The sequence below is a fragment of the Stegostoma tigrinum genome, chromosome 25, assembly GCF_030684315.1.
Source record: "Stegostoma tigrinum isolate sSteTig4 chromosome 25, sSteTig4.hap1, whole genome shotgun sequence".
Classification (NCBI taxonomy): Eukaryota; Metazoa; Chordata; class Chondrichthyes; order Orectolobiformes; family Stegostomatidae; genus Stegostoma; species Stegostoma tigrinum.
Window position 1 is genome coordinate 49,332,068 of NC_081378.1, and position 16,444 is coordinate 49,348,511.

The 16,444-nt window shown below is 46.3% G+C and overlaps 1 protein-coding gene across 4 annotated transcripts in view; it reads left to right on the forward strand.

Moving 5' to 3' along the window:
* plekhg7 (pleckstrin homology domain containing, family G (with RhoGef domain) member 7) overlaps positions 1 to 16,444 on the forward strand; it is an 88,403-nt gene that overhangs the window by 57,220 nt on the left and 14,739 nt on the right. For 3 of the 4 annotated variants that reach the window (XM_048554279.1, XM_059654805.1, XM_048554278.2), the window contains exons 7-12: positions 1,044 to 1,193; positions 3,869 to 3,964; positions 5,680 to 5,763; positions 7,156 to 7,266; positions 10,069 to 10,276; positions 12,655 to 12,770. In XM_048554279.1, coding sequence (XP_048410236.1) covers positions 1,044 to 1,193; positions 3,869 to 3,964; positions 5,680 to 5,763; positions 7,156 to 7,266; positions 10,069 to 10,276; positions 12,655 to 12,770 — 765 coding nt within the window. The remainder of the gene's footprint in view (positions 1 to 1,043; positions 1,194 to 3,868; positions 3,965 to 5,679; positions 5,764 to 7,155; positions 7,267 to 10,068; positions 10,277 to 12,654; positions 12,771 to 16,444) is intronic. The other variant, XM_059654804.1, reaches the window with a different exon arrangement.

Genomic DNA, 16,444 nt, shown 5'->3' on the forward strand with positions numbered 1-16,444 from the left:
AGGAAAGATATCATATCATTGGGGCAGTTCGGAGAAGCTTCACGAAGATGATGCAAAAACAGAAATTGCTGGAAAAGCTCAGCAATTCTGGCAGCATCAGTGGAGATAAATCAGAGTTAATGTTTTTGGTCGAGTGACCTTTCCTCAGAACTTTTTACAGCATCCAGAGTTCTTTCAGTTTTTATTCACTAAGATGATCATAGATATGGAGGCATTATCTTTTGAGCAAAGACTAAACAGGTTAGCTCTCTATTTGCTGGAACTTAGAAGAATGAGAGGCAATCTCATTGAAACATATGGGCTTTTTTAGGGGCTTGACAGAGCCAGTGCTGAGAGGATGTTTCCCCTCATGGAAGAGTCTAGAACTAGAGGGCACAGTTTCAGAACAAAGGGGCACCCATTTGAGACTGAGATGAGGAGGAATTTCTTCTCTCAGAGGGCCAAGTGTCTCTGGAATTTCTTGCCACAGAGAGTGATGGGGGCAGAGTCCTTGTGTGTATTTAAGGCTGTGACAGATAGATTCTTGATCAGTCAGGGAATCAGGGAAAGGGCAGGAAAGTGGATGTGAGGAATGACGGATCAGCCATGAGCCTATTGAATGGCAGAACAGGTATGAGGGGCTGAATGGCCTACTCCCGTTCCAATTTCTTATGGTCTTATTAACCTTCTCTTATCTATGCACTTGGCCATTGCAGATTTGTCTGTATCTCAGAGCTCGATCATCAATGCTTCAATAATCCTGTTAAATTCCTGTTACCCCACGACCAGGTGGTGCCGGTAAATCTACTGCTGATGGTGAGAACCAAACATGGCATGAAATACACTGCAACTTGCAGAGACTCGGAGCCTCTCGACCTTTGAGGCTTTTGATTGTAAATATTGAGGGGAGAATACGTGCGAAGTCATTTCACACTGACACCGCACCCACCTTCCTTAGCCCCCTCCAGTAACAGTGACAGAGAGCCTTGGAGGGGGAGGGGGGATAGTGGAGATGCTGGTTGGTGGGCCGCACAATGACCTGAATTTCATTGTCCTCGTTGCAGGATAAAAGCTGGACATGTGTAACAAAGATCCGGGAGTTGAAGCCCGACACCAAACCAGAGCAGAAGGATAAGAAGCTGCAGGAAGCTATGTGGGAGATCTTCACCAGTGAATGCAACTATTTCAGTGACAAGTTATTGGTGATGGAGGAGGTGGGAGTACTAATCTTCCCTATTGCTTCAATCTGCACCATTCCCAGTGTTAGTGGGAACAGCCCAATGCACAGTGAACAGATCAGTGGATGGCAGGAATATTGGGTGCAGCTGGCAATGAAAGGAGAGGATCGAGGCATTAAATATTCACAGAGCCTTGGTACTGAAATGTGAAGTCATTCCCCTGTCCTAATGCTTACCGGTTCAAAGAATTCCCCTGGGCATCTTGCCTCTTTTAAACTGATCCTACTTACCCCACTTTCCCTTTACAGTTTATTAATGCATCTCCCCCAGATTCCCATGGCCCATACCCAAGATTCCCATTTCCCTTCCCCAGATTCCCCACTGCCCCTTCCCAAGTTTCCCATTGCCTCTCCCCCTGTTTACTATTACCCCTCCCCCAGTTTCCCATTACTCCGCACCCAGTTTCCCATTATCCGTCCTCCAGTTTCCCATTACCCCTCCCCCAGATTTCCCTCTTCCTCTCCATTTATGACCACAGTGGCTCCAATGCACTGCCGTCTATCCTCTGGCACAGCTATAACTCTTGCCCACTGGTATACACCTATCCCTTTCCATCACTAAAGTAAACATAACAGAATTGTGATCGCTATCGCCAAAGTGCTCACCTACTTCCAAATCTAACGCTTGGCCAGGCTCATTACTCAGTACCAAATCTAATGTGGCTTCGCCCCTTGTTGGCCTATCTACATACTGTGTCAGGAAGCCCTCCTGCAAACACTGGACAAAAACTGACCCATCTATAGTGCTCATACTATAGTGTTCCCAGTCAATATTTAGAAAGTTGAAGTCCCTCATGACAACTACCCTGTCTCTCTCACTCCTAGCGCATTCAGATGTAGACAGTGAGAGGTCAATGTGAACAGGCCAACATTGACGTTAAAGGAGGGGTAAGTAGCAGCTTCACATTGGGGCTGGTCTCCCCAGGTTTCATTACCAGAACCCAGGGGCACCACCAGTTATAGCCACATTCTCCTGGGCAGCTGATACAATGAGATAACAAGGTGTAAAGCTGGATGAACACAGCAGGCCAAGCAGCATCAGAGGAGCAGGAAGGCTGACATTTTGGGCGTAGACCGTTCATCCACCTCATGATGGATGCTGCTTAGCCTGCTGTGTTCATCCAGCTCTACACCTTGTTATTTCAGATTCTCCAGTACCTGCAGTTCCTACTATAGTTTCAAATGATGGTCCTCTTTGCTGGAGTTAATGCGGTTCTTCCTTGTATTTCAAACACTGACAGCAGTTTAATGGGTTCTGTCTTTGAGCGGTTTAATCAGCGTTGCTGTGCTCTCCAAAATAACTCCAAAAATGTGCCTTCAGGTTACAAAGTGTGAGAAGTCACATATTGTTGAAGAAAGATACATTTTATTGAAACTTTTCATCTTTCCCTCATCAGGACAATTTACAAGAATAGCAAAAAAAAAAGAGAAAACCAACATTTCTACTGGACGAGAGGAGAGTGCTGATTGTTTAGCAAGTAGATTCTGGTTTGTAGAAGGATTGCTATGAAGAATGTAACAGCTGATGGCGATTGACAGTCAACTGCCAAGCTTTGTTAGTTTTCAAACCAGGCAGATTGACTCTAACTGGTCAGGGCATTGTCCTAAGGCATGAATCATTGGATGAATGTCACAAGTGAGTTGAAACTGGCATTCACAAAATTATTTCTGTCCGCACAGCAGTAGGTCCTGTGTATTACTGCAAATATCTTCCAACATATGCGAATGCACCATATTGCGAACCTGACTGACAGTTCAAAATTGGGAGTCAAGATACTTCTTTGCACAATCAAACGTATCCGGCAAATGTTGTATCAGTGATAATGGGAACTGCAGATGCTGGAGAATCGAACATAACAAAGTGTGGAGCTGGATGAACACAGCAGGCCAAGCAGCATCTCAGGAGCACAAAAGCTGACGTTTCGGGCCTAGACCCTTTATCAGAGAGCTCATCCAGCTCCACACTTTGTTATCCAGCAAATGTTGCCCAATTTCACAATCAGTTCTAACGTTGGACAACATTTTGCATGTTTTGCAACTGCAGAATGGATGAGTATGATCAGCAGCTGACATGTTGTGAACAGTGAAGGGACATGCTGTTTGATACAATCTGTTTGCGATGTACGCCTGATATACCTAGCATCAAATCAACACTGAAATTCATATCACATTACAGAGTGAATAATGTGGTATATAAATTTTAGAGTTGGTCTCATGGCTTAATCTATCAGAGATAACTCGCCTAGTTCGAAATTGAAACAAAGCGCAGCAGTTAACTCTCAGTCACTAATAACTGTTCTCTGTGGCAATGCCTCTACCAATCAGAATCAGCTTGGAAATCAATCAGCACTCTCCTCTCATACAGTAGAAATGTTGGTAATTTCCTTGAATTGGTATTCCTGTGCAAGATGAAAAGCTCTGATAAAATGTGACTTTTCTTGACAGTACTCCAGTTCTATATTTGAAATAATGACTGATTGTGTAGTTTAGGTGTAGGACAGGCAGGGTGCTCTGGAATAGGTCCTCTTTGAGTCAATCGTACATCGAACAGTAGATTGATAAGTAGGAAAGGAGAGCCATTCTTTTGGTGAACGTGTGGGCATTGACATTCTGGTTTCTGGAGCTTTCTCGTGTTTTGTTTTTATTTTAAAGGTTTTCCTGAACACACTGAGACACGTACAGAGCGAAGGATGGCTTGTAGACATTGACCCTTGGAGACTGTTTGCGAACCTTAGCGAATTGTCGAAGGTAACTGGGGCACAAGGGATGTGAGGCAGTATTAAACCAGGAATAAATACACAGGCAATATGCACAGTCGTTGAGATGTTAGTTAGAAGACCCGCAGGCAGAACGGATGGGACTGGTCACCTCAATCAGACCCTAAAATACTTTCATTTAAATGGGTGCACACTTCAGCTGTTGGTTGAAACTGTCCCAATATCTTTGGAAGGATGTTGACATGGGGCTGTTGTCATGAAGTGAGATCTTGCCTGATGAGGCACTGTGCTGGCTGCTGTCAACATTACATTTCTTACCTGTCCTACCCATTCCTTTCTCCTGTTATTGGCAGCTGCACCTCAGACCCCACCCCCCCCAATCCTTTCCACCCCAAGTCCCTCCAGCTTTCCCTCCCCCTTTGCTTAAAGACAGCAGCGAAATCCACCTCATGGACCAGGTTTCCCATAATCTCTCTGAATCCTGCTTCTGGTTCGACATCCCTTTTGATGGCTTCAATGGAGGAAGGAGGCTTCTAGAGTTGCTGTGCCAATGAAGCCGTTGTGGTCCAGGCCTGTTTCTCACGGCCATTGTGGCCTTGTGCTGGGTGGGCCCAATGGCATGATGGCCAGCTTAGTCGATGAGCTGAATCCGGACTCTGATGACTTTCAGCGGCTTCAATGCCAGCTTTTCTGCAGTGGCGTCTTTCCCTTAGCCTTGGGAGCCCAGGATTTCTGAATTGAACAAAGACGGGCTTATTCTTAATTTTGTTTTCTTCATTTTTAATACGTAATGTCTGTTAAATGGCACTGGAGTATGGTAGCTTAAAAAGACTTTTCACAGTATTTGTTTGTAAAAATACAAGTGGCAGTAAATTACTAGACAGACTGGAAGATGTTTCCTCTGGGTCAGGGAGTCTAGAACCAGGGAAATAGTCTCTGGATACAGGGTAGATCATTAGGACTGAGATGAGGAAACATTTCTTCACGCAGAGGCTAGTGCAACCCGTGAAATTCTCTACCACAGAAGGCTGCAGAGGCCAGGGCATGTCGGGGAGAGAGGAATGGGGAGACAATGGCAGTATGGTGTTAAGGTAGATGACCAGACATGATCCTATTGAATGGTGGAGCAGTCATTCCTGCCCCTGGATTTCAAGGTGTGGGCATCCTTAGCAAGGTTGACATTTATTGTTGAAGCTTAGTTGCCCTGAAAAGGTGATGGGTAGTGGTTTGTTAAGAAGGGCTAATATAATCCCCAAAGACTGGCAGTAAGAGTGGGAGAGTCAGCTGTCAATAGAAAACCATTGCAGTGCTGTGTCTGCAACTGAGGAGCAACCCCATGGAGTTCCAATCCTCAGAAATGAGGATGGGAGAAAGGAAAAAGAGTGACTGGCTGCTTCGGAGTGGCTTCCTGGGTCACTTAAGATCGACTGTGTTGGTGTGAGGCTGGACATGATCTCGCCCAGTGCCATGGCCTCCCCTGAAGGCCATTAGTGAAAACTCTTTCTCCACATTTATAGATGCAAGTGATCATTGAGTGGACCCTCTGTGAGTTATACACTTGTGCATTCTGAGCCTTCAATCATTGACGCTGAATTATACAGGGGCTGCTGTGACTCCTTAATGGTGCTCATGGTCCGAAAATGGTTTGTGCAGTTTAAATTTTAAACAGAGCTTTAAAAAAATGCATTACTGTGCAACGTCCCTCACATTTGTAATGTACGCTTGTGTATTTTCTGGTCATGATAGGTGAGCTTTGATTTTCTGACCAGTCTCCTGGATGCGATAGAGAGCTGTTGGACATTATCGTCACTCCTTGCTGTATTGTCAAAGGTATTTGCCAATAAATATATTCCAGATAGGATTTTTAATGGGATTGAGTGTAATCCACTGATTGTAGATAGAATGGACCTTGATCAAATGCTGGATCACAGCTTCTCACCCACTCTTCCCTGATCTATATAACACTGGGGTTCAGATGTCCACCTTAATGTGATCTCCAAGTCTCTACACCATGAAAGGTCACTCTGATGACCAATGAACAAGGGTTTTGCTTCTCCCAGTGCTCCAGAAATCCCAATCAGAGTTCCCTTAATGCCACCTGGTTGAAATGAGCCAATGTGACAGGGAGGTCAGGGAGAACTGGGATGACCTTTCTCTTGTGTTTAATTCAGGTGATCCTGTCAGATGGACGATTCCAAATTGGCAACACATCAGTCGGGACAATCCCAGTGATCACAATGGAAATCCAGTTCACACTGCCTCTCAAAATGATCCCCATTGAAATACTCTTTAGCCCTTTTTCACACAGCAATATTCCAAAAAGACAATGTGATAATGTCTGTTCTGCTGTTATTGTTTGAGGGATAAATATCGGTGGAGACGGAGGAGAGAGCTCCAGTTCTTCTTTAAACAGTACATTATCTGGGCAATGTATCTGCACTCTGCTGTTACAACTGTTGAAGTTACAGTGAAGGAAGTAACTATTCAGCCCACCTAGTCTCTACTGGTTAGTTGTCAGAGCAGTGCCAAAAACGCTGAGAGCCAGATATCTGGCTAAGCAATTGGTCTCAGTTTGAGACTTTCACAAGGATTAGCTGGGAACGGACCCGAGGATCATTTTCTGGTATTAGTCAACATTCTTTTCAAACTCCTTCATGATCTGACCGCTCCAAATGTCACCAAGCCTCTCCAATCCCACAACCTGACTGACCAGGAAGCATTGGTGCTGAAGCAGTTTGCAATTGGCTGAGAAGATCTAGGGTAGGAGTAGACCATTTGGCCACCCTGAACTTATTCTACACAACATTGTTCACCTTCCATCATTAAAATATGGGCAATACAGCGGCTCAGTGATTAGCACGGCTGTTGCACCGTGCGAGGGACCCAGGTTCAATTCCATCCCCAGGTGACTGTACTCTCCCTGTATATGTGTGAGTTTTCTCCCACAGTCCAAAGATGTGCAGGTTAGGTGAATTGGCCATGCAAAATTGCCCATAATGTGCCGGCTAGGTAGGTTAGCCATGGGAAATGCAGGGTTACAGGGATAGGCTGGGATGCTCTTGAGACTCAACAGGCGGAATGGCCTGCTTCCACATTGTAGGGATTCTGTAACTGGTGCAGAGAACCAGTGGTGTATTTTATTCCGATTTCATCAATTCTTCCAAATGTTTACAAAGTGCAATGAAGACAATCCTTTTCTGAAGTGTGAATGTTTTCCATCAGTTTCAGGAGGGTGTGTGCTGCAGTCATCAGAAGTATTGCCTGAATTATGCTTCGGCCAATCTCTACCTCAATAACCTGAAGATGAGGGAAGACTTTGGAATCTTTCTCAAAGTATGACACCTATTCTGGTTCACTAAACTCTACCTCCCAAAGGGTATGGTGATGGTACTGGATCATTTGTGAGATCAAATCCCCCCCCCTCCCCGTGTCAAGATGCACAATCCTTTTGATTGTATCATTCATGAGTTGAAAAGAAGAGATACGGTGGATCGGTTTAAATCTCCCACTGGGTTCATTTTCAACAAAAGGGATCCCGTCTCTATGAACCAACCTGGGCCTGACCCGTACAGTATTTGCAGCATGGAGAGAGGTCCTTTGGTCTATCTTGTCTTTGTTGGTCATCAAACACCTCCTATTTGAATCCTATATTTCCTTGCCTGCCGCGGCATTTTTTGAGTGTTCATCTAAATATTTCTTAAAGATTGGGATGATTAGAGCCTATACCATCCATTCAGGCAGTGAGTTGCAATTGACCACCACCTTCTGCACAAAACAAAATCTTCGTTTAACCCTTTGAGCCTCCTAGCCCTTACATTAAATCTATTCGCCCTGCTTATTGAGCCAGTCCCGTTCTCAGGGGTGGACTCTGCATATTTCTGGGAAGTGTCTTTGAGTTGTGGGAGGGATACAATAATTTCTGCCTTTCCACAGTCACTCACAAATGTCAGGGTGAATGGCAAAAGAACCAGAGATGACTTGAAGACAAATGATCCGGGTCAGGAATGTGCTGTCTGAGAGTGGGGAGAATCAAATAAAATGAGAAACCTGGCCGAGGAATGGAGACATGAATTTCACAAATATAATCGATGATATAGAACATAGAAAAGTACAGCACAGTACAGGCTCTTTGGCCCACGATGTTGTGCCGTGGAATAATCCTAATCCAAAATTAAAATAACCTAACCTACATTCCCCTCAATTCACTGCTGTCCATGTGCATGTTCAGCAGTCGCTTAAATGTCACTAATGACTCTGCTTCCACGACTACCACTGGTAAACTATTCCATGTGCTCACAACTCTCCAGGTGAAGAACCTCCTCCTGACGTCTCCTTTATACCTTCCTCCTAACACCTTAAAACTATGACCTCTCGTGGCAGTCAATCCTGCCCTGGGGAAAAGTCTCTAGCTATCGACTCTATCCATGCCTCTCATTACCTTGTACACCTCAATCAGGTCACCTCTCTTCCTCCTTCTCTCCAGAGAGAAAAGTCCGAGCTCAGTCAACCTCTCTTCGTAAGACAAGCCCTCCAGTCCAGGCAGCATCCTGGTAAACCTCCTTTGCACCCTCTCCAAAGCCTCCACATCTTTCCTATAATAGGGTGACCAGAACTGGACACAATATTCCAAGTGTGGTCTCACCAGGGTTTTGTAGAGCTGCAGCGTAACCTCACGGCTCTTAACCTCGATCCCCCTGTTAATGAAAGCCAAAACACCATATGCTTTCTTAACAACCTTATCCACTTGGATGGCAACTTTGAGATAATTATATTCCTTATCCCACCTATTGTTGATGGAAACACGTTAGAGTTGTGGTTATCTTACTGAAATGCATGCTGTTAATTCAGAGAAAGTCAGTGTAAATCCCAGCATCAAAATGCGAGGATTTCAATTTGGGACTTAGTAAAATTGACCACGAAAGTCATAAAAAGCCAACTGGTGGGTCAGTCATGTCACTGAAAGGAATGAGACCTGCTATCCCCACACAGTAGCTTGTTACAGGTCTTTCACCACGCTCAGAACGGGCTCTCAGCCCTTTGGAATCAGTGAGTTTGACCCAGCGACTCTAGAGGAACAATGATATATTTCCAAGTCGGGATGGTGAGTGGTTTGGAGGGGAGCTGGCAGGGGTGGTTTTCCCATGTACCTGCTGTCCTTGTCCTTCTACATGGAAGTGGTCTTGGGTTTGGAAGGTACATCTGAGGATCTGTGGGGAATTTCTGCAGTGCATCTTGTAGACAGTACACACTGCTGCTACTGAGCGTCAGTGGTGGAGGGAGTTAATGTTTGTGGATGTGGGGCCAATCAAGCAGCTGCTTTGTCCTGAATGGTGTCAAGCTTCTTGAGTGTTGTTCGGGCTGCACTCATCCAGGCAAGTGGGGAGTATCCCGTCACACTCCTGACTTGTACCTTATAGATGGTGGACCAAGCTTTGGGGAGCCAGGAGGTGTGTGAGCACAGAATTCCCAGTGACTGACTTGCTCTTGTAACAAATATAGAGATTAAACAGGAACACTCCCATGTAATGATGTGGAGGTGCTGGTGCTGGACTGGGGTGGACGAGGTCAGAGGTCACACAAGATCAGGTCATAATCCAACAGGTTTTTTTCTGGGAATGCTGCCTCTTTATCAGGTGAAGTGAAGACAAGCAAACAGGCACAGAATCTATTGGCAGAGAGATCAAAGGATTGTACAAATGATGTAAGTGGAGTGTTGAATAGTAAGTCTCTGCAGGTGACCAGAAGTGTCAGACGGTGTGAGTAAAGTGTCAACAAGGGGGGGAATGCCTCAATTGAGGCAGAGAGATAATTACAAAATATTACTTCTCTGCCTCAATTAATTGGATTGTAGGTCATTCCCTTCACTTACTGTTCAGCTGTTGACACTTTACTCACACCATCTGACACTTTTGATCACCTGCAGAGGCTTGTTGTTTGACACCCCACATGATCTTTTGATTTTTCTGTGCCTATCTGCTTTTCTTCACTTCACCTCACGAAGGGGCAGCGCTCCCAAAGCTTGAATTTGAAATAAACCTGTCGGGCTATGACCTGGTGGCATGTGAATGCCATGTAACGCATTGTTTGCTTCTTTTATAACGTAACGTCTGTCGTCACACTGCGTTGTTCCTTCAGAAACCTCCCTCTGTTTTGTTTGCATGGGGGCAGTGGTGTGAACAGAACGAACAGTGCAAGCGACTGCACTTGTCCGATTTGCTGGTGTCGCCCCTGCAGAGGCTGACCAGGTACCCCTTACTCCTGAGGAACCTCTGGAAGAGAAGCACGGAGACAGAGGAGAAACAGAGAATCCAAGCAATCATCAGACAAGTGGACAGTTCCATCTGTGAGTACATTATCACCAACCACGCCGCACGGTACAAATTGAAATTCTCCATCGGAGGCGGGGGGCCACACTCACTTACTCCTCAGAGACAGCAAGAACTGCTGATGTTGGGGTCAGACATGACATAGCGTGGAGCTGGAGGGACACAGCAGGCCAGGAAGCAAACAGGGCCATTTCTGAAGAAGGGTCCTGACCTGAAACGTCAGCTTTTCCATTCCTCTGATACTGCCTGGCCTGCTGTGTTCCTCCAGCTTCACACTGTGATATCATTCACTTATTGCTGCCAGCTTTGTTACAAAGGGAGATCTGTGAGCACTTTGATTCTTCAAAAGCTCAGCTTTACCAACACCTTTAAGAGAGAAGGGACATCAGTTCACTATAGGTTAGATAACGATTGCTTGTTGCCTGAAATCTAAGGACTAAGTAATGTGATGCGTGAAATGGAGGATGACTCCAGACCTAATCATTTTTTTCAATTCATGAGCCTTGCCCATCCCTAATTGCCCAGAGGGCAGGTAAGAGTCAACCACATTGCTGTGGGTCTAGAGTCACATGTAGGCCAAACCAAGTAAAGATGGCAGATTTCCATCCCTGAAGGACCACATGGGTATTTCCCGACAATTGACAATTGGTCATCATTAGACTCTGAATTCCAGATTTTTCATTGAATCCAGATTCTGCCATCCTGGAACATTCCCTGGGTCTCTGGAATAACAATCGAGCGATAATACAACTAGGCCATTCTCAAAAATTGATTCAGTGAGTGAGTGATCAGTCAATGGAACAGACTCCCTAATGGTACAGTAGATGAGAGTTCCATTTCAGAGTAGGTTCCTGTTTACAAAGTAACATTTTCTGCTAGAGCAACTTTAGAAGCCTCACTTTTCAGAGTTTTCTTTGGGAGGTAAAGTGGATGGGAGGGGGGGAATGTTGCTGAAATGGTACAGCTCCATTTCTGGCCAATTCCCCATTCTGGTAGAACCAGTTTTAAAAAGGGGTAAGTGAGGTTCAAGGGCAGCATTAATGAATGAAAAATCAGGATACAGCAATGTATGCAGGACCGCAACACCATTTCTCTACCCCCCATTCCTGCCAACCCCAGCCCACACACGGATGATTAAACGCCCTCCCAGTGAGGAGCCATGCTGACCCAAAACGTCAGCTTTTGTGCTCCTGAGATGCTGCTTGGCCTGCTGTGTTCATCCAGCTCGACACTTTGTTATGCTGACTACATGGGGTTGCCAACACTAGCCGGGGATCACATCACATGACCCCAAACAACCCCCGTCTTGGTCCCCTGACCCATCCCTATCCTGGTGCTCAGAGATAATGGGAACTGCAGATACTGGAGAATCCGAGATAACAAAGTGTGGGGCTGGATGAACACAGCAGGCCAAGCAGCATCTTAGAAGCTTTTGTGCTCCTCTGATGCTGCTTGGCCTGCTGTGCTCATCCAGCCCCACACTTTGTTATCTCGGATTCTCCAGCATCTGCAGTTCCTACTATCTCTCCTGTCCGGGTGCTGCCTAACCTCTTTTAGCCATGGGGAAACCAACTCTCCATCATCTGACTGACTGCTCTGGACTGCAACTCCAAAACAGCTGTCCCCAGTTCCTGCTCCCGACGCCTCGCCTCCAGTGAAGGAAAATTTCATTTTGTCTGCTTTATTTCTTCCTTTCCCTGGGGCTGCCTGTCAGCCCCAGAGGCTGATCTCCAGCTGCTCGAGACCTCAGGGAAACGCGGGAGGGTCGGCAGCCCCTCGTTCCTGATCTCAGCCCCATTCTCCTCCGACCCTTTCGGGTGTCAGTAGTGACCGGAACTGGCACCGGTGATGGTGCCAGGATCTTCTTTGGGTAGATCTGTTGCCACTGCTACATTTTATAATCCCTGATGGCAAGGGATGTACAGATGAGTTGGGTGCGTAGCTGATTAACAAGGTTGAATGATAGTAGGGTAACATCTGGTTCACACCAGGCGAAAGGCAGTTAACTCTTGCGTGGAAGACCTGCGCAACATGGCTGTAGACTGTCGAACTAACAACTAATCACAACTACAATTTACCACGGCCACCTAGAAACCACCAACCCCTTCGAAGGGAAGCCCTTTGAATACCAGATGGTGGAGCGATTCCAAAACCTCCCAAGTTAAATCTTTCCACGCCAAGTGCCTTTGCCACACTTTGCTCCTGAAGCAGCTGACTAGTGGTATAGCCAGGCACACCCCCACCCCCCCAACTCCCGAGGGAGTGAAATTCAGGCCGTTCAGCCCACTTAGCAAATCGGGAAGAGAAAAGAGAGCAGACCCGGGGCACCCGAGAAACTATTTGGATGTGGACGTGCCTTGCTTGATGGACGTTTCTTGTGTTGTGTGTGTGTCAGGTGACCTTGAAGGCAAAGTGAAATGGTTGGACAAGATTCAGAAATTCCAGCAGATTCATGAGATGATCGTTTGGCCTCCAATCTGGGAAAGGAATAAGGCGATATTTCTCCCTGAGGTGGGCCTGTACTGTTTGTTGATGCCTGTGTCCAGTACACGGTAACTATCGCCTGTGTCTTGTGTACTCCAAGCCTTCATTTCTATGATGTCAGTTTGAGTTCTATATTTATTGGTTTTTGACCATTCTATAAACCAAAGCTCCTCTGAATGACATGCGTTGCCCCTGTGCTCACTATCTGTTAGTTCGAAATTTTTGAGTTTAAAATTCTCTATTCTCAATGGTGAAACCTCTCCGAGGTCTGGCTATCTCTCTCCTCTCTCTGAGACCCCCCCCAAACATGACTGTGCCTTCAGCAGATGAGGCCCCAGCTTCACTTCCTTACTCTCTCCCTCTGCCTTTCCACCACGCTCTTTCGTGTTCAGGGACTGCAGAATCACAATGGTCTACCTCCCAGCCAAGGACAGATCATTGTACTCATTGGTGAGAAACTCACAACTGGGGAGCAATGAAGGAGCTGCCTCCACAGAGGTCATCAAGGACAGCAACAACGACAACATGCATTTATATAGCATGTCTAAGGTAGGGAAATGCCCCAAGATGCTCCACATTCACTTTGAAAATTGACTGTGATCCAAAGGAGGAGACTTTAGGTCAGGTGATCAAAAACTTGACCAAAGAGGGAAGTTTTAAGGAACATCATAGAAGGAGCAAGGAGGTGCTGAAATGTTAGGGTTAGGAAGGCAATTCAAGAGATTAGTGTCTGGAGAGTTGTTGGGGGTTGGGGGGTGGGGGGTGGTGGGGAGGATAAACGGGTTTAGGTCCACACATGAGGCCAGAGGAACTCAGTGGTTTCAGAGGCAGAGAGATGCTAACTCCCAAAAGCTGAAACTCTTTTCTCAGTTGCCGGAGATGCTGGTTGGTACCAGACTCGGGATTGGCAATGCCTCGCCCTGATCATCCTGATCACCCTCTATGCCAGGCAACTTGTAACTCATTGTGCATACTCAGGAGGGTAACATTGACTTAGAGACAGAGCAGAGCAGTCATTATATTTATCACAGCTTACCCTAATGCCATTAAAATCCCTATCGTTTTAACGCTCACTTGCCAAGACAGTGTCAGAGTTTCCATTGATTTGAATTTGCTGGGGGGTGGAAGAGGTGTAGAGATTGGTTTATGACTTCAGTTTGACTACTTCAAGTAAAACATCAGGAACCTTACTTAACCCTCAGCTCTGTTGGGCACCAAAGATTTTTGTATTACGATCAAACATCTCACATGGGGACAGGAAATAAAACTGAAATGATGATTTCCGCCCCCCCACCCCTCCCCCCGCCACCCCACCCCTCCGGGAACGATTAGGTAACTGAAGTGGGTGTCGGGGTGTAATGCTGGAATAGGCGGTGCCTATTAATGCAGAGGAACACAGCGTTGTCTCAAAAGGGATCTTCCCACACCAGTGCCTGGGGGGTGCCCAGGAGGACTGGCACTGATTCAGAAAAAGAGTCTGTAATACCAAATACATTAATGATTCTCCACAATACAGTGAGGGTTTCAATCAGATGAGCTGGTGTAAAATGCTTCCCCACTCTTCAGCTGACTGCAAAAGTGGCTTTTTAAAGATATGATTTGCCAATTTAGTGCACGTTTAAATGCTGTGCCCAGTTAGCATTATACCAGGTAGCCTACACACAAAAAACAATGAAAGCAATCTGTATTTCAAACACGCATACAATCATGAGCCCACAGAAGCACACGCTTAAGTTACAAAGGTAGGAGGATGGATTAAAATACTTGATGAGGTCAGTAAAAGGCAGTGGGAGATGGAAATTGCAGATTGGGTGGTTTAAGGCAGGGGCAAGATGGACCCTGCATCAACACAATGCTGATGGATGGTTGTTATCTTGTCTACCAGACTGATGGTACTGATTCTTAAAACAATCCCTGTGGCACATGGGAGGTCAAACAGCGCCAGGCAGGCCTCAAAATTGTGTGATGGAGAGAGAGAGAGAGAGAGAGGAAGGAGGGAGACAGACAGACAAAGGCAGAAGGAAAACAGTGTATTTGCTCAGGGACCTCCTCCTTCTGTTCTGTGGCCTGAGGAGAAGAAAACATAAATGGGCTCATCATCGTAATCACCTCTCATCAACCACCCAGCTACTCACTTATGATCAGAGCAAGTTTATGGAACATAGGAATAGGAGTAGGCCATTCAGTCCCTTGAGTCTGTTCTGCCACTCAGTGAGACCTGTGGCCTAATTCTATTTACATCCCTTTGGCCCCTACCCCTTAATACCTCTTGCTTAACAAAAATGTATCTGCCTCAGATTTAAGATTAACAACTGGAGGTTTATGGCTCAGATATTATGGCTGGAATTGTTCGTCTTTAAGCCAAAGTCCAAAAATATTGTGTTCAATGGCTTCCTCCCTACCCTGGTAAACACACACAGGCCTTCCCTGAGGTAACAAGGCGAAGAGCTGGATGAACACTGCAGGCCAAGCAGCGTCAGACGAGCAGGAAAGCTGAACCGAGCAGAAACATCAGCTTTCCTGCTCTTAAGATGCTGCCTGGACTGCTGTGTTCATCCAGCTCCACACTGTGTTATCTCAGATTCTCCAGCATCTGCAGTCCCTACTATCTCAGCTCATACCTGGATGGTTTGTGACTGGATTTGGAAATTAAGTTATTCACAGTGTTCCAAAGCCATTATGTCCGATGGGATAATGGGAACTGCAGATGCTGGAGAATCCGAGATAACAAAGTGTGGCGCTGGATGAACACAGCAGGCCAAGCAGCACCTTAGGAGCAGGAAAGCTGATGTTTCAGGCCTAGACTCTTCATCAGAAAAGGGGCTGGGGAGAGGATTCTGAAATAAATAGTGAGGGGGGGAGGCCGATCGAAGGTGGATAGAGGAGAGGCGGAGGTGGCAGAAAAACTGCTCGATGTCCAGACGTGACTGGTATTAGTTGATATGTGGGTGGAGGGGGACAAAGGTGAGCCCCTTGCTGAGGACTGACCGTTTGTACTGTAGTCCATTGGGGATGATCCGGTTCCATAGGCAGGTGCTGAGGAAGGTGATGTGGCTGTGGTACCTGGTTTGCTTCAGGACATGGTCGAGCAGTTTCAAGGCCGAAGAGATGACAAGAGAGTTGCAGTGGGAGAGAGATCCCCTGAGGTTGGTCCAGAGGGAGGAGGGTTTGTCCCCTCCACCCACAGTATGAACAGTCAGTCCTCAGCAAGGGGCTCACCTTTGTTCCCCTCCGCCCACACATCAACGAATACCAGTCACGTCTGGACATCGAGCAGTTTATCCGCCGCCTTCGCCTCTCCTCTACCCATCTTCGGTCCGCCTCCCCGTCTCTCCCTATTTATTTCAGAATCCTCTCCCCCTTCCCCTTTTCTGATGAAGGGCCCAGGCCCGAAACGTCAGCTTTTGTGCTCCTGAGATGCTGCTTGGCCTGCAGTGTTCATCCAGCTTCACACTTTGTTATGTCCGATAGGATACTGGATTCTTCCAGCCTGACCCTGTTTTAGTAATTTTACTAAAGGGGAGAAGAGCACATTGATACTTGGGAATGGGTCTCACTGGGGTTCCAGTTTCATATACAAGATAAATTGTTCCAGTATGTGTACATTTTACTCATATTTGATTCTGGCTTAGAATTGTAAGATTTGATTATGCAGAATTTCAGCTGTTTTAGAAACAGCTGCTCTGGGCCATTGAAATGCT